At 47.3% G+C, this 21,660-nt stretch overlaps 1 protein-coding gene across 5 annotated transcripts in view; it reads right to left on the bottom strand.

Moving 5' to 3' along the window:
- Positions 1 to 1,048: 1,048 nt before the first annotated feature.
- Positions 1,049 to 21,660, bottom strand: part of SIK3 (SIK family kinase 3) — a 266,463-nt gene continuing 245,851 nt past the window's right edge. For all 5 annotated transcript variants that reach the window (XM_073021303.1, XM_008020984.3, XM_008020983.3 and 2 more), the window contains 9 exons: positions 20,370 to 20,495; positions 20,014 to 20,099; positions 19,444 to 19,553; positions 17,411 to 17,750; positions 15,959 to 16,851; positions 6,337 to 6,500; positions 5,032 to 5,164; positions 3,946 to 4,116; positions 1,049 to 3,196 (listed from right to left, as the gene is read on the bottom strand). In XM_073021303.1, the coding sequence (XP_072877404.1) occupies positions 3,959 to 4,116; positions 5,032 to 5,164; positions 6,337 to 6,500; positions 15,959 to 16,851; positions 17,411 to 17,750; positions 19,444 to 19,553; positions 20,014 to 20,099; positions 20,370 to 20,495 (2,010 nt within the window). In that variant the 3' untranslated portion in view covers positions 1,049 to 3,196; positions 3,946 to 3,958. The remainder of the gene's footprint in view (positions 3,197 to 3,945; positions 4,117 to 5,031; positions 5,165 to 6,336; positions 6,501 to 15,958; positions 16,852 to 17,410; positions 17,751 to 19,443; positions 19,554 to 20,013; positions 20,100 to 20,369; positions 20,496 to 21,660) is intronic.

Here is a 21,660-nt window from a genome sequence, read left to right on the forward strand (position 1 = left end):
CCTCAGTCTCCTGAGCAGCTGGGGTTACAGGCGCATGACACCATGCCCAGTTTGGAAAGCTTTCTAAATTCCCACCTCTCATTCTTCCTTCTGTGAACTCAGATGGTGTTTCCAGCTTCAGTAAGCTTTCTTCATAGAAGACTTCAACCACCTGTCTCTTAGCCATGCCTGGAAACTTGCTGGAAACTCTATCCTGCCCTTGGAAGTTCATGTATGGATAAAGGGGAAAACTATAGGAAAATCCCACCCCTGCCCTGCCTTTGTTTTTTTGAGATGGAGTATCCTGCTGTCACCCAGGCTGGAGTGCAGTGGTGCAATCTTGGCTTGCTGCAGCAACCTCTGCCTCCTGGGTTCAAGCCATTCTTCTGCCTCAGCATCCCGAGTAGCTGGGACTACCGGTGCCCACCACTACACCTGGCTAATTTTTGTATTTTTAGTAAAGACGGGATTTCGCCACATTGGCCAGGCTGGTCTCGAACTCCTGACCTCAGGTGATCCACCCGCCTCGGCCTCCAAAAATGCTGGATTTACAGGCGTGAGCCACGCCTGGCCCCTCCCTTTCTTTCCAAATACTTATTTGGCTGTCCTTTCATTCGGCCAATGGAGGTCATGTCATGAAGGGTCCAGCCTGTGTCCACTCTTTGAGGATCCTTCCCTATACTCTTCAAAAGTGCCCTTTCAAGGAAGCTGTTTTCCACCTGGCCCGGCAAATTCAAATGCTCCCTTCTGATGGGGCAGAGTCTGAGCTGGGTGCCCAGGGACACAGTGTGAAGCAGAGTTCAGGCTTCTAGAGAATGTGAGTTTCATAAGGGTGAGATGAGATCATGAATTACTCGAAGCCCCACCCTAAGCCTGGCAGACCTCTCCAGCCTCCACTGCTCCAGCTCCCACTTACCTGAGGGTTCTCCTAACTAGACTCCGAACCACAGGCAAATAATCGATCAGCCTAAGAACACAATCAGGCTTCTCCTACTGTCCAACTAAGTAACCAAGTTGTAAGTAAGTGCCTCACAAAAGGACAAAAGGAAGGACAAAAGGTCTTAGCAACTTGAGTCTGCAGATTTTTTTTAATCCTTTTTAGTTCAACATAAAATGAGAAAGAAAAAAAAATACTTCTGACGCTTTCAAAGAACAGAAATAGGAAAGTATGTTCATATACATTCAACATATACTGCGCATATTGGTTACTACAATACAAAGCAATGAGTTTTTTTTTTTTAAAGTGTAGTTTGCAAGATGGCACGGTTAGTAGGCTCACTGGCTTTCTTCTGGTGTTGCTGGAGGGTGCAGTCTGCTCTCCCATACATACAGTACCATGTAAACAGATCAGGCTGAGCACGTGGTGGTGGTAGGGCAGGTTGGGGGCATAAGAGCTGGAACAAGCGCAGATAAGTCAACAGTTTTTAGGGCTTTCTTGGTAAGCCCCCTTCTGGTGAGTAGTTGGTGACCCCACCAAGTGGGGGGGAGACTGGGACCATGGAAACATGGGACAGCTCCCAGGAAGGGCTCTTGCACTGCAGAATTCCACTCAAGGGATATTGGGTCCAGGAGCCGAGCTGCCAGTATCAGTGGAGACGGACAAGGTGCATGGAGATCCTGCCAGCAACATCAGGATGGCCATGCCAGGCACCCGCTTTCCTCTGTGCAAATTCAGGATGAAAGACTAGGAGGGGACTCAGGACCTCTTGCTCTGCTTTCCCAGAAAACACAAGGGTGGAGAGTCAGAGTATTCAAGGTCTCTCTCTTGTTTTGAAGATCAGAGGGAGATAACCCAGACCCTCTCTCAGCCCCAGCCAGCAGAGAAGACTTTGGTTTCTAACAATGAAGAGAAATAAAGATAACACAAACAATAGCTATTGCGTATGCACTGCTTCAGCTGGGGAAAGGAGACCACTGCATCTGTCACTGGCACAAGTAAGAGCTGTTCACAATTACAATGCCTAAAGGAAATACTTGGAACAAAAGGTGCAAGTCACAATTCAAATAGAACAGAATCTGGTTAAACATTTCTCATTTAAACAAAAATTCCTTTTCTCTTTATTAATAATGATAATAACAATAATATCAACATTTACCAAAAACAATTTCTACATGATCAAGAATTAAAATACAGGGGCTGAGGGTGCCCAGTGGGGAAGAGGGGGTTAGGAGAGAGGCAGGGCCCAAGGCAACCTACTACACTTCTTGCCTGTGACAAAGAGGCTGAAAGGGGACAGCATATATATATATATAATATATATACACACATATAATATATATATTATATATATACACTTATATATATGGAGAAACAATCCTTTTTATAGCACAATATAAAATGAGAATGAAAGATGTCACAGAAAGCATAGTGCACTGCTGTCGGGTGTTCAGTCCATAGATAAAACCAGCAGGATGATAAAGGCAACCAACTTTCCAGGTTACAAGAGGGGAGCTGAGTTATCCACCAAAAGCAAAGGCTCAAATTGAGACATTCTAACTGGCAAACCATCTATGCCAGGTCACTCTCAGTCTCCGTGCTAAACTCGTCATATGATCTTGGCTGGGACAGCCATGTTTTCCATGGATCCCAGCAGTAAAGACCTCTCTGGGTTCCAGGCTTGGGGGTTTCTCTTTTTTTGTTCTTTTTGTTCTCTAAGTGCCAGAGGCTGTCACCCTTCCTCTCTCGCTTTGCCTGCCATTAGGATTCCAGAGGATGGCATCCTTTAGTATTTGCTTTTGGGGAAGAGCAATTCAGGGGGATGGAGGGCGCTCTGCTGATGAAGGCTAGGGAGGGAGTGGCCCTGAGGCCTCTGGCCTCTGAACTCTAACTGCTTTGCTCTCCTGTTTCAAAAAAGGAACGAGAGGAAAAAAAGGAAGAAAAAGAAGAAAGTAAATGACCTCCAGAAGAAAACATACCAAAAACAAAACAAAACACAAACCCCCAAACACAACAAAAAAACCACCAACTCAAATGTACTGTCACAAAAGATGAAGAACATGGATTTCCTTCCTGTTTATTTCCTTGGTGACTTGGTCATACAAGCAAACATGGCAAAACCCTCTCAGAACCCAAAAGAACAGCACACGGCTGAACCAAATGTGAGGAAAGGAGCTGTGATATTTTGGGTGGAGAGAAACACAAGGGCGATTTGGCGCAACGCTGCAAGATACTGTGGGTTTACGATCAACCTTTTCATTCCCAAGCTGTACACAAAACCTGGAATAAAGCAGACACAGAGAAGAATTAGTTTGAAAAGAGACTCAAATATTCCATTTAAAACTTAAAAAAAAATGCAGCGGGTTCGCTTTTCCTCAGGTGTTCAAGCAGCTTGCCATACTGAGGCTCTGATGTGGATTTGCCAAGTGGCTTCCCTTTCATCAGGCCTCTTCTGTCAGAGATTTTCCAGATACAACCCGTGGTGCCTGCTGTGTACTCTCTGCATTACTCCAGCCAAACGAGCCAGTTTCCCCATTCTTTCTACCATGGGCCTCTCATCACACAGTTCCCTGGTCTGGAATATCCTGCCACTTGCTTCTGTACGGCCTTAAAAAATATGGCTGGACATGTTTTCCTGCCAGGTTTTGTCTTTTAGACTGAATTTAAGGACTTCCTCCTTTCCTTATTACGCTGGCCAGAGGTCACCTCCACCCTCTGGAGCCGTAGCTCACTGCTGTCTCTATAAAGGCTACAGCACCTATAACACGAGGCGGGTCTTGTGTCTTATTCCCCATAACCGAACCAAGAGACTGTCTGTAGCATTTCTTCTGCACACCTCCACCCCTACCTCATGCCCTAAAACTAGCAGGGTAGTTAATGCAAAGCAAGAAACTGTGAAGGCCTCGAGGGGAGGCGTGGCACTGTCCACTGCACTGGCCACCACAACACATGCGCTGAAGCTCCCGATGGGATCGGGAGCGGGCACTGGGCCACAGGGCTGGTTTGGCCCTGGCCAGGGTGACACTCACTCTCTGTTTCTTGTTACACGCCTGCCTGCTCCATGCTGAAGGAGACTTCGGGGTGCTTGTAGCTGAGCAGAATGTCTGTAATACACGTAGATGGATAGCAAGAGGAGTTTAAATGCTGGCTGCCATCACTCAGGTCTGGGTGCTCATGACCTCCCAGGCTTGCCCCACATTCTGCAAGACCAAAAAGAACATGAGGTTGGCAGGGAACTGGGGGGCTAGGAGAGCAAGGGGGAGACAGAGGAGGAATCGAAGGCAACCTGTCTGAGCATCCCACAGCCTGACTCCCAGCCCTGAATTCTAGCTCACAGCAGGCCCTCAAGGTGTTGAGTGACAATGGGCGGGGGCCAAGATTCTTCCTGTATTCTCTGCCTGTTCCGTTTTTGCCCTTTTCCTTTACCCTTTCCCATCCTTAGGTAAGATCAACTACTGTAGTGTGAGAGAAGAGAGGGGACTCCTTCAGAAAGGATCACCTCTTAAACGGTGAAAGGGACAGTAATTTTACTGCCTGCAGGCACCCATTCCTGGCACTGTCTTGTTCCAGACATTGTGCTAAGCACTTTATACTCACTAAGCCAGGCAGCCCTCAGAGCATGATGTAGGATAAAGGCTTTGTTGTTTTTGCCACTTTATAGATGAGGATCTCGGGGTCCAGAAAGCCAAGTGCCTCGCCTGCAGAGCCTGAAAAGGACAGCCTTGGGACTGATGGCAGACCTGTCCTGCCCAAGGCCTATGCCTATTATTTGTTATGACACCCTCCCTCAACTGGCTCCAAGGAGAGCCAAAAATGTGCCATTAGGACCTGATGCCCTCTAAGCAGAACCGGAAAAAGTGATTGAAGGCGTATCATCACAGAGATGAGAGGCAGGAATGGGGAGCCCTGTGCCATCTGGCCAGAAGCCACACCTCCTTTACACACCCGCACTCAGGGAAGACCAGTGGGGAAAGGGGCTGTGTCCAGAACGTGTGGGATGCTGTGGCTCTACCTCTCCATGAGCTCTTCCTACCGAAGAGGGGAGCAGTCACGGAAGATGGAGGGAGGCCCCTCCAGGAACTTCTCTGGAGTGCCCCATGCATAAGGCTCCTCACCCTCACTTTCCCCATCCTGAAACTGCTGGCTGCCCATGAGCGAAGACTGACTGAGAACTGCATCCGACATCCGGGCAGAGCTAAGTGCTTTCCCAGCCACAAGACTCATTCCTGGCAAGTTATCCAGCTGTACCTGCAGAAGACAGTTAAGAAATAAGCACACCAGAGAAGGCACCACTCTCAGGCAACCCCTAAAGACAGCTGGTCCTTCTGAAGGAGCCCAGGCAAAAGACAGCCTGGGGCCCCGCTCCAGCCTCCTTCCTCTACAGCACCACCCAAAGGGGGCGCTCCACAGCCGCAGTGTGGGAAGCTGCCTGGCTTTCCCCTGTGGGGTGGTGAGGGTGGTGCGGATGTGGCAAATCTCAGCTGGTGGGGACACCTTGACACCTACATGGCCTTCTAAAACCAGGTTTCCCACCTCTCCCCATCTCCACTGGGACTTTGTCTTAGGAACAGCACGATCCAGTCACACTCTGCAGTGATGGAAATGTTCTCTCTGTCCTGTCCAATATGGTAACCAGTAGCCACAACTGGCTACTGAGCACTTAAAGTGTGACTGAGGAACTGAATTTTTAATTGTTTTTAATTTTCATTGGTTTAGATTTGAATAGCCACATGTGGCTAGTCTAGTAACTAGCGCCACCCTAGGAAAACAAAACTGCTGAGGCCCACCAGTTCCCCTGATCTGAGTAAGCTCAATGTAGCTGCTGAAAAATAACCAGAAGCTTATGGGCTTATTTGCTGGGGCCTGAGTTTAGACTAAGAAGAGGTTTAATAATCAAAACTACAGGGAACAGATGGCAACTATTTCTGATTCTTTGGTCTAAAATTTGGAGCACAGATTCTACTTGAATTAAGGTTTCGTCTGTTAGGGTGACTCAAAGAAATGCTCTCAAGGCAGGCAGATCACTTGAGGCCAAGAGGTCGAGACCAGCCTGGCCAATATGGTAAAACCCCATACCTACTAAAAACACAAAAATTAGCCAGGTGTGGTGGCAGGCACCTGTAGTCCCAGCTACTCAGGAGGCTGAGGCACAAGATTCACTTGAACCAGGGAGGTGGAAGTTGTAGTGAGCTGAGATCACGCCACTGTCCTCCAGCCTGGGCGACAGAGTGAGACTCCGTCTCAAAAAAAAAAAAAGAAAAAGAAAAAGGCGAAGAAAAGAAATGCTCCCCACAGTTTCCAGAAAGTCTGGATGCTGACTGAGGAGAGTGGCCAAGAGAGGCTACCCCACATCACTATGCTCTGTTTCGAGGCTGGGACTGGGAGGATCCACCTCTGCGCAGCAGGAGGGACCAACATACATAAGCATCGTCGCTGTTCTGGATCGTGTGGTGTCTCTGGAGGGCCCGGGGCCTGTGGTGCTCATGGACAGAAGGGCGTGCTGGGTACCCGAGCCCATTGTGATCCGGCAGCTCCACTGCTTGTCCTGGAGAACTTCTATCCATGCAGTTCCCTATGACAGGCTCTGAGGAGACACAGCAGAATAGAGTCAGTGGGGCAGAACTTCTCCCAGCACTGCAAACTTCCATCCAAGAAATGTCTTGCAAGGGACAACGGGCAAGGCTGAGGAGACCGTGTACACTAACTGCTAATCCTCAGCCGGTGGTCACGGCTGAGAGGAGCCTGGACCAGCCCTCCAAAAGATGAGCTGTAGGGGAGGGGGCCACACCCTTAGGGAAAAAAATCCCACATAACAGGGCATGGCTGGACCCCACTGAACCTTCTTTCATTTCTCTGTTGAATTAACAATGATCTGTTCTCAAACCTAGATGCACATGAGAATTACTCTCAGAGCTTTCAGGACGCTCTAGCCTGGGAGGATGCGTCTGTTCTGCGGCTGCCTCCTCTCTCCTCCCCCGGTGACCTCAGTGTACCACGCTGCTCCTCTCCTCTTTCTACTTCTGTAACTGCTGCTTCTGACTCCTTTGATGGCCCCTCTACCCTTTCTAAGCAAGTACTCTCCGCATTTTTGTCCTTGACCTTCTCTCTCCCCGTACTTACTTTGGCAACATCATCTGTTTTCATGGCTGTACCGTCTTTATGTAAAGAATTACTGAAGTGCTCCTTTAAGGCCCAGATCCATACTTCCAGCTACTTACTAGGTATCTTTCCTTGGATATCTCACCAGCATGTAGCACTTACCATGTCCAGTTCCAAACCCATCCACTTCCCCCATAACCTGCTACTCCTTCAGACATTGTTGTATTGATGCCTCATTTTCCAAATCTTCCAGGCATAAGCTCTTGGGGCCACTATTGATTCCTTACTCCTGGTACTGAATCTACCTCTGCAATGCTGGTCACTTCAATCCCTTTGTTGCCAATCTCATGGAAACCTGATTACCTCTTGCCTGGATTATTTCGCTAGACTCATAACCAATCCCTCATTACTACCCTACAGAGACCAACCATTCTGTAGTCCACTTTTGTTTTACAACACCGCCCCCGGCTATCTTCCAATCAGTGTCTCATAATCCCCTCTCCGCACATTCTAAGCTCTAGTCAAATGGGACCACTTAACTGTCCCCCATCTATGCACAATTCTATGCATTTGCTCTCATTGTTCCTTCTATCTGCAAATAACTGATTCTTCTGCCTCCATTCCTGCCAATCCAAAGCAACTCATCATTCTATGTTCATATCAAATGCTATTGTCTTTATTAAACTTTTCCTTTCAAACAGAAATAGATCATTTCTTCCTTTAAACTTCAAAAGACTTTGTGTCTGATTGCTCTAACATTATCCTTGGTACCATGTTCAATTATGTACTTAATCATTCACATTAGACTATAAATTCTTTGCAGGCAAGAACTATATCTCATGTATGTCTGTGAACCTTCAGTGTTCTAGAACACTGTCCTATACCCATTATGATCTCTTTCACTGATGTCAGTAAATGCTCTTTAGGCCGGGAGTGTATAATCCCAGCACTTCTGGAGGCCGGGGCAGGTGGATCACCTGAGGTCAGGAGTTCGAGACCAGCCTGGCCAACATGGCGAAACCCTGCTTCTACTAAAAATACAAAAATTAGCTGGGTGTGGTGGTGTGCACCTGTAGTCCCAGCTACTCAGGAGGCTGAGGCAGGAGAATTGCTTAAACTCAGAAGGCAGAGATTGCAGTGAGCCAACACCATGCCACTGCACTCCAGCCTGGGCAACAGAGTGAGACTCTATCTCAAAAAATAATAATAAAAATAAATGCTGTCTTAATATGGGCTACTATCCTGTTAGGGCATACAACTCTATAGATTAGAATTGGAGAGAAAGAGGAATGAGTACTTTTTCTTGATCAAGGATAGTCAAGAAGACTATCAAAGCCACACCTATGTTGACAGGATCCTCCTGGTAGCACTTCTGACTTCAGTCTTTAAAAGCCTGGGACTTGAAAATAAGTTGTATTTGCTTGGTTGGTTTTCTGAGTTAATGCTTCTTGGAAACGACTGAGCTTATCTGGATGAACTGACTCTCGGTGGGACTAAGTTTTAAAAAAAAAAAACTCTTAATAGCAAACACAGCTCTAATGCTAACTGTGCCATTCCAATGATCTATTTGAATAATGAAAGCAAAGCATACTTCTTGACTGTTGGGTAAAGGATTTCAGGTCTCTGTATTTAAATGGTTTTCTATAATGATTAAGGTTAGGCTTGGACTTAGGGGCAGAGGCAGGATGGAGAGGGAGGGAAGCTAACTGACATGCACATTGCTAGTAATGCAAGACATTCTGGAGAAAATTAGAGGAGAAGGGAGCTTCCCAGCTACCAAAGATGATGGCAAGTGAGAAATCTTTTGAAAGTTCTCTGAGCAAAGAGGTAAAAGGAACAGCCAGAAGCCAACTCTTTTGCTACAGCAAGCTAAAACCAGCAGAGAGAAGATGATGAAAGAAAACCTACACCAGGATGGCCGGGCGCAGTGGCTCACGCCTGTAATCCCAATACTTTGGGAGGCCGAGGTGGGTGGATCACAAGGTCAGGAGATCGAGACCATCCTGGCTAACACAGTGAAACCCCATCTCTACTAAAAATACAAAAAATTAGCTGGGCGTGGTGGCGGGCGCCTGTAGTCCCAGTTACTCAGGAGGCTGAGGCAGGAGAATGGCGTGAACCCAGGAGGCGGAGCTTGCAGTGAGCCAAGATCACGCCACTGCACTCCACTGCACTCAGCCTGGGCGACAGAGGAGACTCCCGTCTCAAAAAAAAAAAAAAAAAGAAAGGACACCAGGACTCGCTCTGTGGGATTGGCCCGCCCGTCCTACCCACTCTGCCCAATTCCTCTCAGTGGGCACGGCTTGCATGTTCGCGCCAGGGCCAACCAAAAACCACTGGCAGGAAGTGGTGCAACATGGTTGTGTAGGAGTGAGGAAATGATGATTCTGTCTGCTTTGCCAAGAAGCAATGCAAGCAGCCGCTTCTTACTTTTTCAAAAACCTATATTGTCTTCTTTGATAGCTGACATCATCTACTCAATTCCTTGGGGTGCTTTTTTCCTTTAAGCCTGATTATATAGTTGGATGCAAATCTCATCAGTTGCATCTCTTTGCTCTCTGCAAGGACAAACATGAGTGCTCTCCTGTTTAAAGATTTTTAAAAGCTCATTACTAACCATGAGGAAACAGCAAAGCTAACACAATGTATACAGTCCTGGTTGGAGCCTTCCTGCCTCTTCTGGAGGTCTCAGTGTTTTGGTTTGTTTGCCGTGTCTTTTAAGGGTCTTTTCTCTCCCTCTCTCAGGACTTGTTTTCATTCCTGAGAATGGGACCTCTGCAAACCAAAACACCCACCACCCACCTTTGCGTTCTGCCTTGTCTGCTCTCTTCCCCACCTTCAGGTCTGATGCTGTAGGCACCAAGACAGAACAAGCGACTGCCTGACAAACCAGGTGGGGGGTCTTCCCAGAGCTCATCCCTCAGCCAAGCTGGAGTTGAGCACAAGGGTCATAAGCGCAAGCTCTGGGGTCAGAAAGACTTGGCCGTAAATCCTGGCTTCGCGGCTTCCTGAGGAGCGGGAGCTTGGGTGAATTATTCCGCTCTGCTGGGTCTTCGTTATCTGTACAACAGGACTGACTCAGTGGGTGTGGAGTGCTTCATAGAGGTTACTGCATTGTAAAAGCTCAATAAAGTCTGGCATGATTTTTATTCAGCTTAGAAATGTTATTTCTGAGTGCATAAGGGCGTACTGAGTCAGCTGACAAAAACAAACAAGGAAATAGATTTAATTACAGAACCCTGCTTGCAGAATTATGAGGGACAATTTACCCATATGTAAATGAACAAATGACTTGGGGAAACTTTAATTTCCAAGAGAAGCCTCTGATTCAGGACAGACAAATGTGAGTTAAAAACCAGATGAAAAAGAGCATTAATAGGAGTCAGGGGATACACCAGGGTTCTGTCTGCTCAAGTTTCAGTATCATCAGTAGGTCAAAGACCTGGAAGCTAGCATCTTTCACTTGGCAGCTGTGCTTAGAGGGTACAGAGTGGGCAAAGAGGTATAAAGGAAAAAATATATGACCAGGGGATCAGAAAACTTGAAGTCAGGACCCAGCTCCCTCACCAGGAAAGTACACAAGTGTTGGCAAATCTTTCAGCTTCTCCTCAAGGTTCCTGATCTGAAAAATGAGGGTTGTTTGGGGGCTCAAAAAGACAACACATGTAAAAGAGTCTTTAATCAACTGTAAAAGACCAAGTAAGTCAAGTCTGATTTTTGGTTAAGAATGCAGACCCTGAGTTTAGAAGTCCTTTGTGACACTCCGTGAATGAGACCCTATTGACCATTTTGGGGGGTATAAACAGACTAACTCACTGCCCAAGGAACATGAGATTGAGGATCAAATCTTTGACAACCCTTTATGCCAATTCAGCAGCTACCAAAGGACATAGAAATCATGGAGGAAAGATGGTTCCCCAGAGTTACATGCTTGAATTTATCAAACTAAAGCTGAGAGAGTGCAGAGGTGGGATGATCGTCCAATCACACAGGGGGGAAAATGCACAAACGGACACAACGCACACCACTCACCTGCCCGGGGAACTCTGGGGCAACTTGCACAATTCTCTATTGAATCTGTCAATGTTGACTCGTCCTTACTCACTTACTGGGTTTTGAGAGAAAATGGGAGCAATGACGTGCCTGCATACTCCCCTTAAAGGCTCTGGGGTAACTCCTCTAACTCTGTCAGCATTTTACTGCTCTATGAGGCCTGAGTAATAATGCTGAGGCTGACTGAGCTCAGAGAAGAGGATGTGGTTTTCTTTGTGAGTTCCAGTTGGTAATCTCATGGTGTAGACTGATTATGCTGCTGTATTTATTTGCAAAGTCAAAAAAATCAAGTGTATGTACCACTATAGAAGACAAACCTTGTTTTTCCTCCTAGGGTGGCAGGCAGGGAGATTACAGACAGCATGGGGCATGTGAAATCTGACACTTCTCCAACCCTTTGGCATGCTGCCTGCTCAGTGCTCTCACAGTGCCTGGCCTCACACTGGCTGGTGGCAAATCGCCATCAAGGAAGTAGGTAACCATGGACATTGATACGATGGCATCTAATTTTCCTTTACTAATACCAGCATGGCTGGGTGTGGTGGCTCGTGCCTGTAATCCCAGCATTTTGGGAGGCCGAGGAGGGAGGATTGTTTGAGCCCAGGAGTTCAAGATCAGCCCCAGCAACATAGCAAGACCCCATCTCTACCAAAGGGAAAGAAAAAATTAGCTGGGTGTAGTAGCACACACCTGTAGTCCCAGCTGCTCAGGAAGTTGAGGTGGGAGGATTGCTTGAGCCCAGGAAGTCGAGGCTGCAGTGAACCGTGGTTGTACCACTGCACTCTAGCCTAGGTGACAGAGCAAGACCCTGGCTCAAAAAGTAACTAAATAACACCAACAATCCCTGTTCATCTACCCTTAAGAAATGCTAAGAAGATCACACTAGCTCTGCTCTTCTTAATGATACTTCTTGTAGCACTCAGTACCTAGCACTTCATAGCAAAGCTGTTTATGAGCTTGTTTTACATCCTCCGGTAGAGCAGAAGCTCCCTGAGGACAGGTTCTTTATCCTTTCATCTCTGCATTCGCACAGCACCTACAGTAGAGTCTTGTGCAACACAGTTGAGATGGAGACCATTAAAAGAAACAGCAGGCATTCCTTCCTGGCCAGAATGGCTGAGAAGAGTAAGCTCCCCCACTTGCCTGCAGGGTGGTGGGGGCACAGCATTATAAGCCTTTCATGACAAAAGTGAACAGTAAATTATCTGATGATTTTTTCGGTAAAGTAAAAATGTAAGCTCTGAAGTTTTCAAAAGAAACTTGAAGGCCAGGCATGGTAGTTCATGCCTGTAATCCCAGCACTTTGTGAGGCTGAGGTGGGTGGATCACTTGAGGTCAGGAGTTCAAGACCAGCCTGGCCAACATGGTGAAACCCCATCTCTACAAAAAAAATTAGTTAGGCGTGGTGGTGCACGCCTATAATCCTGGCTACTCAGGAGGCTGAGGCAGGAGAATAGCTTGAACCCAGGAGGTGGAGGTTGCAGTGAGCCAAGATGGTGCCACTGAACTCCAGCATGGGCAACAGTGTGAGACTCTGCCTTAAAAAAAAAAAAAAGAAAAAAGAAACTTGAGTTTTTTTCATGGTACAGCTTAATCTAGACGATGCATTTTAGAAAACCTCTGTCCTTAGCTTCTACTAATGCCTTCATGTACACTGTACTTCAAACCAACCAAGCCTGCTGCCGTCCTTGGAAAAATTCCTTTAGACAGTCTCACCCATTGTTCTTTTCTCTTGCTTCTCCTCTAGATCCAAATGGCAAATCTTCTTCATCCACCAGGACCCAACCCACAAGCTACTTATTGCTGGAAACCTACCTCATTCCTTGGATTGAACTAATCTTTCCCTCCTCTGGTGTGCCCACAGCACTTGCACCAACAGTGGGTACTCAACAGACTAGCATGCCTGCCGAAGAAGGGGTCCTCTGACAATCAGGGGACAATGGGGAATTATGCTCTCCAGACTTTCTATACATTGAAGTCACACAGGAAGGAAGGTAAAGAGAAACTAGAGAAAATAATTTTTGAAGAAAAACATTTCAAGAAGTATTGAAAGTACACGGTGACCCAGGCTGGGGCAGGGGTGGAGGGCAGAAGCACTGTTTGCTGTAGCTGTGCTCCTTCCTCAGTGCCCTGCACACCCGGGACTTGTTCAGTGAGCATCTCTCTTGTCAGTGACAGCTAGTGTGAGTACTCTTATGTTCAGCTGCCACTCAATACCTCTTGACTTTGGGGACAAATTACTTAATCTCTGGGCCTCTGCTGTTGCACTGGTAAATGGGAATAAGAGTTGGTTATTCTAGGGTTGTACGGTTGTTGTGAGGATTAAATGAATCTGTATGTGAACAGCATTTGGTGACTGGCACATGGAAGGCACAATAGAAATGTTGAGCTTGGCCGGGCGCCGTGGCTCACGTCTGTAACCCCAGCACTTTTGGAGGCCGAGGTGGGCGGATCACAAGGTCAGGAGATCGAGACCATCCTGGCTAACACGGTGAAACCCTGTCTCTACTAAAAATACAAAAAATTAGCCGGGCGTGGTGGCGGGCGCCTGTAGTCCCAGCTACTCGAGAGGCTGAGGCAGGAGAATGGCGTGAACCTGGGAGGAGCTTGCAGTGAGCCGAGATCGTGCCACTGCACTCCAGCCTGGGCAACACAGTGAGACTCCATCTCAAAAAAAAAAAAAAAAAAAAAAAGAAATGTGAGCTTATCTCCTTTTCATGCCAACTATAGTGTGCTGGAAGCTTCCATTTGCAGGGGAATCTTTTCCACAACATCCCCATACCATCATCCCACCTCTGTTAGAAAACTCCCAGGCTGCTAAGGCAGCCTGTTCTGGAGAGTTCTTATAAAGCTCTTCCATAGGATGAGCTGAAATTTGCTGCAACTTCTTTTTTTTTTTTTTGAGACGGAGTCTCGCTCCGTCGCCCAGGCTGGAGTGCAGTGGCCGGATCTCAGCTCACTGCAAGCTCCACCTCCCGGGTTTATGCCATTCTCCTGCCTCAGCCTCCCGAGTAGCTGGGACTACAGGCGCCCGCCACCTCGCCCGGCTAGTTTTTTTTGTTTTTTTTTTTTTTTTTTTTTTGAGGCAGTCTCACTCTGTTGCCCAGGCTGGAGTGCAGTGGCCAGATCTCGGCTCACTGCAAGCTCCGCCTCCCGGATTTACGCCATTCTCCTGCCTCAGCCTCCCGAGTAGCTGGGACTACAGGCACCCGCCACCTCGCCCGGCTAGTTTTTTGTATTTTTTAGTAGAGACGGGGTTTCACTGTGTTAGCCAGGATGGTCTCGATCTCCTGACCTCGTGATCCGCCCGTCTCGGCCTCCCAAAGTGCTGGGATTACAGGCTTGAGCCACCGTGCCCGGCCTGTATTTTTTAGTAGAGACGGGGTTTCACCATGTTAGCCAGGATGGTCTCGATCTCCTGACCTCGTGATCCGCCCGCCTCGGCCTCCCAAAGTGCTGGGATTACAGGCTTGAGACACCGCGCCCGGCCGCAACTTCTATCTTGATCTTGGTTCTGCCCCGTAATATGAACCCAGAAAAATCTGATCCCTTCTTCCAACTAACAAGTGTGGTGTTTCTCTTAGTTTTTCCTCCCAATCCTAAATACCCTCAGGTCTGTTAACCATTCCACCTATGACCTGGTTCTGAAAGCTCCCATCCTCCTATGCCCACTAAGACTGCAGCAGCCACAGGTGGACACAATATATCTCACTGGGCCAGCCTCTGAGCTGGATGACACCCACCTGTTCAAAAGGTCAGGCTTGAATTGGCATTTCAGGCAACAGTTCCCTCCCTAAGAGTGCATAGTAAGTATAACCTGGCACCACCAAGGCTTTTTCACAGAAACCACTTTACAGCAAGGCCTTCTCTACTGCTCTGTGCCGCAGGACCGAATTCCCCTTGGAGCTGAGTTTTCAGCATTGCCTTTAAAGGACAGGGCAGGAGATGCAGGTAGTTCCAGGGAGGGAAGGATGGAAGAAATTGCTCAGTCTCAGGGTTGTACGGTTTACAGATAAATTGCTTTTTATTCCTTTGGATGGCAATGGTGAGGAGCGGTAAATTGCAAGATTCCTGGTTTTGTCTAGGATGAATGCTATGATGCTAACAGAACTATATTTTCTAAGTATAACTTACTGAGTGTAATCCTGATCTCCTTCAGAATGAGAATGAATATACTCATTAATTATAAAGTGGTACAAAATGAAATAATGGGGCCCCTTATGATGCTGTAATATTCCGCATTTAGCTCACTAATAAAACGGCCAGAGTAATAATACCTCACATTTATGCACTGAAATCATACACTTCAGATCATCTGAATGTGCCTCTTTCTCTCTCTCACACAAACATTACATAGAAACAAACACATATATACATGTTTTCATCTCCACAGATACTCTAAGATACTCCATTGTTCCTCCGCACCTTCTTCACAGATGAGGAAAATCAGAATCAGAGGGTTTAAATGACAAAGTTATCACATACATGATAGCTGCAAGAGCAGAATTAAGGTGCTTTGACTCTTGTTCCCGCACTATTTACACTAAATTATGTTTGGCTGACTTTTTTCTATTGCAAAGTTAAAGTTAGCTCTTTTGATGGCAGTCAAGAATGTCTGGGTTCCAAGAAACTGTGGTATGAATAAGGGAAACAGATCATCTATCTTATTGACTAAGTGCTAATTTTGTGTCATGGTCCTTTGATTTTGAAAATGGAGCCCTCGCCCACCAATGCCCACTTTCTACATGCTTCTCCCCAAGAAGGTCCTGAAGCTCTTCTCAGAAATTCTTTTCTTAGGAACACAAAATACTAGCTGAAAAAAGATAACATTACTGAGTCAGTTGATTAGGGCAGACTGGCCCAGGACTTTCACTGTGAGGAGACACTTACCTCTGCTGGGCACCTTATTTTTACTGAATGCAACAGTCGGCTGATGACCATAGGGATGTATCCCCAATTCCTGGGCATGACTCACAGTTCCTAGCAAAGATTCAGGGTCCCCAGGTCCACCGGTACTCAAGAGCAAAGGGCTGTCATGGCAACCTTTGGTCAATGTACTTGAACTCTTACTGTCTGGGAAGCCGTCCTTGGCCCCCTCACACGAGCAGTCCTCCTCCATGCTCTCTGAATGCATCAGTGCTGGCTGATGAGCATACCCGTGGGGCGGGGTGGCTGAGGAAGCCTGTGAGATACATTCTTGTGCCCTGATTTGTAGCAGATGCTGGGGGCTGGTGTGATGGTGATAAGAGTCAGCATTTTGATAGGATAAAGCCTGGCGCTCTGTCATGCTCTGTCCCGCAAGGCTGGGAGCCAGACTCCCCGCATCCCCTTGGTTCATGTGCCTGAACAGTTCCTGGTATTCTTGCTGTTGCTGCTGTTGCTGCTGCTGCTGCTGCCGTTGTTGCTGCTGCCTTTTAATGAGCTGTGCAAACTCTGCTGGGGGCAGCCGGATGTCCGAGTGGCCGGTGAGTGAATGTCGGGGAGACAGCAGTCCTTGAAGGATGTGGGGTACCTGCTGGTGTCTTGCATAGTCTGGCGGTGTGGGAGACAGCAGGGCCTGCTGTAGTGCCGATGTGGTATAGTGTGGCGGCTGCTGATGTGCACTGGGAGGGAAGGTGGGGAACTGGTCAAGTGGAGGGACTTTCAGGGCTTGGGTTGGAGAGAACCCCACTCCTGTTGAAGGGCTGTAGCTGCTGGGGGAACCCCGGGACTGGTCCGAAAACAGATGGGGGTGTAAATGCGCCTGGTCGTAGTTAGCAGGGGAGAACCGATTCACGTTCAAGCTGCAGACACAAAAGGGAGTGAGTACCAGACATCCATGTAACAAGTCCTAGACTTCCCAGGGAACAGCCCCTCCTCCTCCTCCTCAGTAGGGAGAACCCACTGGTACAGAGAACTGTGGTGTGACAGAGAAGTGGCAAATGTATGCATTGTCCCTATTTATTCCATTATTGGCTTGTCCAGTAACCTCCAAGGGACTGAGGGCACTGCGTGGGTAATAGAGCTAGCTCATCTCGAAGGAAGCAACTTCAAGATGTTCCCTTCAAGAAAGGGGGAACTGACATTTTTATACATTCCTCTAATAGGCCATTTTCTTCTTTGCAAGCAATAGTAAGGTAGCTTTCCCATTTTCCACCTCAGCCTCATTAGAATTTTAACCCTGGGTCAATAAAAAGCAGACAAGTTCATCCCACACCCACCATCCTGATTTTAGAAGGCGTGAAACAAGACCACAGCCTAGTCAGGCCTATTCTCCTTCCCTCCTTTTCTTTCACTCTGCTAAGGGGCTTCCTCCCACCTGGATCCATGCAGAGATGGCTGGGTGACGTTAGGCGGTCTTACCTGTGAGCCTCTGCACTGTCAGCACTCAGCTGCTTGGACAAGGGACGGTGCCCATAGCTGAGGGTGGCCATCAGGTTCGTACGGTGCTGCATCTGCATCTGACTGGCACTGGGGCTGATGGAGATGCCCCGCCCACTGGAGCCTGCAGCTGTACCTGGCATGTTGCTGAGCATGTCAGCAGGCTCTTGGACTTGGATGGTGACCTGCTGTGACTGAGCAGGCTGCTGCATACCCAAGCAGGTTAGTGCCACGTTGGGAGGAGAGGAAGAGTTCTCAGGCTGCTGCTGAAAGATTGCACTGCGGGAAGGTAAGCCTTGAAACTGGGAGGAAGATGCAGCTCCTGGAGAGAAAGGAACCTCAGAGTGACCAAGTGCCCAGGTCACCAGCCAGCCAGGAGTAATGAGAGCCAATAAGGATACTCAAACCACATACCAGCTCAAACAGTGCTTCTCAAACTGCAGTGTGCACAAGACAAGTCTGGAGAACTCGTTAAACAGAAGATTCCTGGGCCCTATCTATATAATTATGTTTCAAACTCTGATTCAGTAGGTCAGATGGGCCCCCAAGAATTTGTGTTTCCAACAAGTTCCCCTAAAAGCTGGTCCATGGATTATTCTTGGGGTAACTCGGATCTAGGCAGTGCTTCTTGAACTTTCACGTGCACACAAATGGCCTGGCATCTGGTTAAAAATGCAGACTCTAGGCTGGGCGTGGTGGCTCATGCCTGTAATCCCAGCACTTTGGGAGGCCAAGGTGGGTGGGTCACCTGAGGTCAGGAGTTCAAGACCAGCCTGGCCACCATGGTGAAATCCCGTCTCTACTAAAAATACAAAAACTGGCTGGGTGTGGTGGCGGGCGCCTGTGATCCTAGCTACTTGGGAGGCTGAGGCAGGAGAATCATTTGAACCCGGAAGTGGAGGTTGCAGTGAGCCAAGATCACACCACTGCACTCCAGCCTGGGTGACAGGGTGAGACTCCATCTCAAAAAAACAAAAAACAAAAAACAAAAAAACTCTTAACAGGTCTGGAATACGACCTGAGATCTTGCTTTTTCTCCCAATGTTGGTGGCTGGAGGACCCCACTTTAAGTAGGAAGGGCCTAGAGGCCAATTCAGACTCTTCTCAAGGATCCTAGGGAGACTGACTAGGGACGTAGCTTGGGGAGTATTACTCAAGAGATCCTAAGACGCCTGACCTCTGAAGACTCACAGTCACGGTATACTTATCTTCACTCCCATCTATACACCCACAAGAGAGGGGCCCACGTGCATAGCAGGCAGCCAAATGGAGGCGTGACTATAAGGAAGGTTCTGGTAGCTGCTTTTTATTTGGTAGGGCTGGAGGTTTTATTAAAAACATTAATAATAGTTAACCTTTATTGAGAACTATTTTGTGCCAGAGACTGTTCCAAGTGTTTTACATATATCTACATACTGTACCACAATTATCCTCAGTTGACATTTGAGAAGTAATATGGTTTGGCTCTGTGTACCCACCCAAATCTCATCTTGAAGTATAGTCCCCATGTGTCAAAGGAGGGACCTGGTGGGAGGTGACTGGATCACAGGGCGGTTTCCTCCATGCTGTTCTCATGATAATGAGGGAATTCTCCAGAGCTGGTCTTTTGATAAGTTTCTGGCACTTTCCCCAGTGCAGTCTCTCTCCTGCCACCATGGAAGACAAGCCTTGCTTCTCCTTCTGCCATGATTTTAAGTTTGCTGAGGCCTCCCCAGCCACGTGGAAATATGAGTCAATTAAACCTCTTTCCTTTACAAATTACCTAGTCTCAGTCAGTTCTTTATAGCAGTGTGAAAATGGACTAATTCAAGAAGTCAAGTTAACTTACCCAAGGGTTAACAGCTAAGAAACCGATGAAACCAGGATGCAAACCAAAGCAGCTTGGCTCTAGAGCCCATACCCCTGAATACTATATTATTCTGCCTTTCAAATGGTTTATGGTACTCAAAACTGAGACCATCATTTTTTCCCATGTGGCATATAATGAACTGTTTGGTCTGAACCTCTCCACTCACCGTGAGGCTGGATCATGGCACTGCTCATGGGGGGAGGACTATTACTGGGCTGCCTGAAGAGATGGTTGTTGGGGTGGTTGGGGGGTGGGCTTGAAGGCTGAATCCTTAACCTTAAAAATAACAAAAGAGATACACAAAGAAGCTTCCTAAGGTGACAGTACAATCTTACATTTCAGCCATATAACATATATATAAGTGGAAACTATTTTTTTACTTTGATAAGCCTTCATGTTGGAAAAATATACATAAGCCATCCACCACAGTCTATTTAAAACCTGTCTACATCTTGTTTGACCAGACTTCCCAGCCAAAATGGCAGAGTTCATTGTGGGCCTATGTCTGGCCTCCTGTATTAGATATCAGATTACTTTGCTCATGGGGCTAAGGAAATGAAGTGGCACAGGAAGTTGGGATTTCAAGAAGGTTCCTGAAATTTACACTGGTTTCTCTTCTTTTCAAATAGATTCTTGCAAGATGAATGCTCAGTCAGTCCATATCTCCCAGTGAGTCAAGCCAAGGGTACCATGCTATGGAGACAATGGCTTAGGCACAACACAAAATGATTCATACCTCTGGAGCTGGTGGGTGAGGAGGGCTGGCTGATTCTCACATGCAGCCTGAAGAGGTGGAGATGGCTGAGGAGGACAGATAGAATCCTAAAACATATATGGGGAAAGGAAAAAATTATTGCGAGCTTGAAGATTACTCAGAGCTATTCCCAGGAAGGGAAGAAACAGAAAGAACTGTGTCTCAGATTTATGCTTTTGTTGTTCACCAGAAGATCTGATCACCTTTATTAAAACATGTCAACCACCAATAGAACTCAAATCCACTTTGTGCTGAGTGGTCTCCTCCAAAATGCATAGGCAAATCAGCCTGAAAGCAAACTCCAAACAAGTTGGAGAAAGCAAAGAGTGAGAGCCTACTTGAATTTGTTGCTGGAGAATTTGATGGTGCTGCTCCTGCTGGTATAACATATGCTGCTGCTGGGTCTTTTCCAGGGTTCTTTCATCAATCTGCCCCCCGTACATCTTCTGCAGCTGCTCACACTCCTGAAGGGAAAGTAGTTAATACAGATGGGATGCAGCTAGACCCACCCCATGCAGTGATTTCAGCAGATGCAGGTCTGCCCCCAAGGTCTTACGGGCAGAAAGAGCCGCAAGAGAACAGTGTCCTTGATGAGCAATTAACTCATTTATATAAGTATCTGGTGCACTAAATAGATTCACATCCTGTTCTGTATGAATGAATGGAAAACATCAAGGATGGCCTCTGTATGAGTACAAGTGTCCAATGTGAAATGTGTGTACAAAGCACATGCCATTGGAAGCTTGGTCATCAGGAAGGCAGAAAGGAAATTGGCTCTTCATAGAATCTTTATAGTATAGAAACATATAGAGGTTTCTGAGAGTGCCATTCTATACCACCTGGAGAGAATGCCAGGTGGTAACAATGTACAGCAGGTTTAATCAAGACTCAGCGTTCTAAATCATGAGGGGAGTGCCAGGGGTACAAGATGGCTCACGCCTGTAATCCTAGCACTTTAGGAGGCCGAAAGAGGCGGATCACCTGAGGTCAGAAGTTCGAGACAGCCTGGTCAACATGGTGAAACCATGTCTCTACTAAAATTACAAAAATTAGTTGGCGTGGTGGCAGGTGCCTGTAGTCCCAGCTACCCAAGATGAGGAGGCAGGAGAATCTCTAGAACCCAGGAGGTGGACGTTGCAGTGAGCTGAGATTGTGCCACTGCACTCTAGCCTGGATGACACAGCGAGACTCAGTCTCAAAACAAACAAACAAACAAACAAAAATCCCAAGCCCAGAAATTCCTTTCCAATGAACTAGAGACGGGAGAAAAATTTAGTCCCTTCATGGGGGAAGGAAGTTTGATACTGGGGAGCGCTGTACATAACACAAAGTAAAGAAAGTGCATTAGAAAGCTATACTTTCTTTTTCTTTTAAGGCAGAGTCTTGCTTTGTCGCCAGGCTGGAGTGCAGGGGTGCGATCTTAGCTCACTACAACCTCTACCTCCCAGGTTCAAGTGATCCTCCCACCTCAGCCTCCCGAGTAGCTGGGACTATGCTAGTTTTTAATTTTTTTTTTTTGGAGAAAGGGTTTGTCATGTTACCTAGGCTGGTCTAGAACTCCTGGGCTCAAGCAATCCTCCCACGTCGGCCTCCCAGTGTGCTGGGATTATAGGTGGGATCCACCATGCC

This window comes from Chlorocebus sabaeus, chromosome 1 (assembly GCF_047675955.1).
Source record: "Chlorocebus sabaeus isolate Y175 chromosome 1, mChlSab1.0.hap1, whole genome shotgun sequence".
NCBI classification, from domain to species: domain Eukaryota; kingdom Metazoa; phylum Chordata; class Mammalia; order Primates; family Cercopithecidae; genus Chlorocebus; species Chlorocebus sabaeus.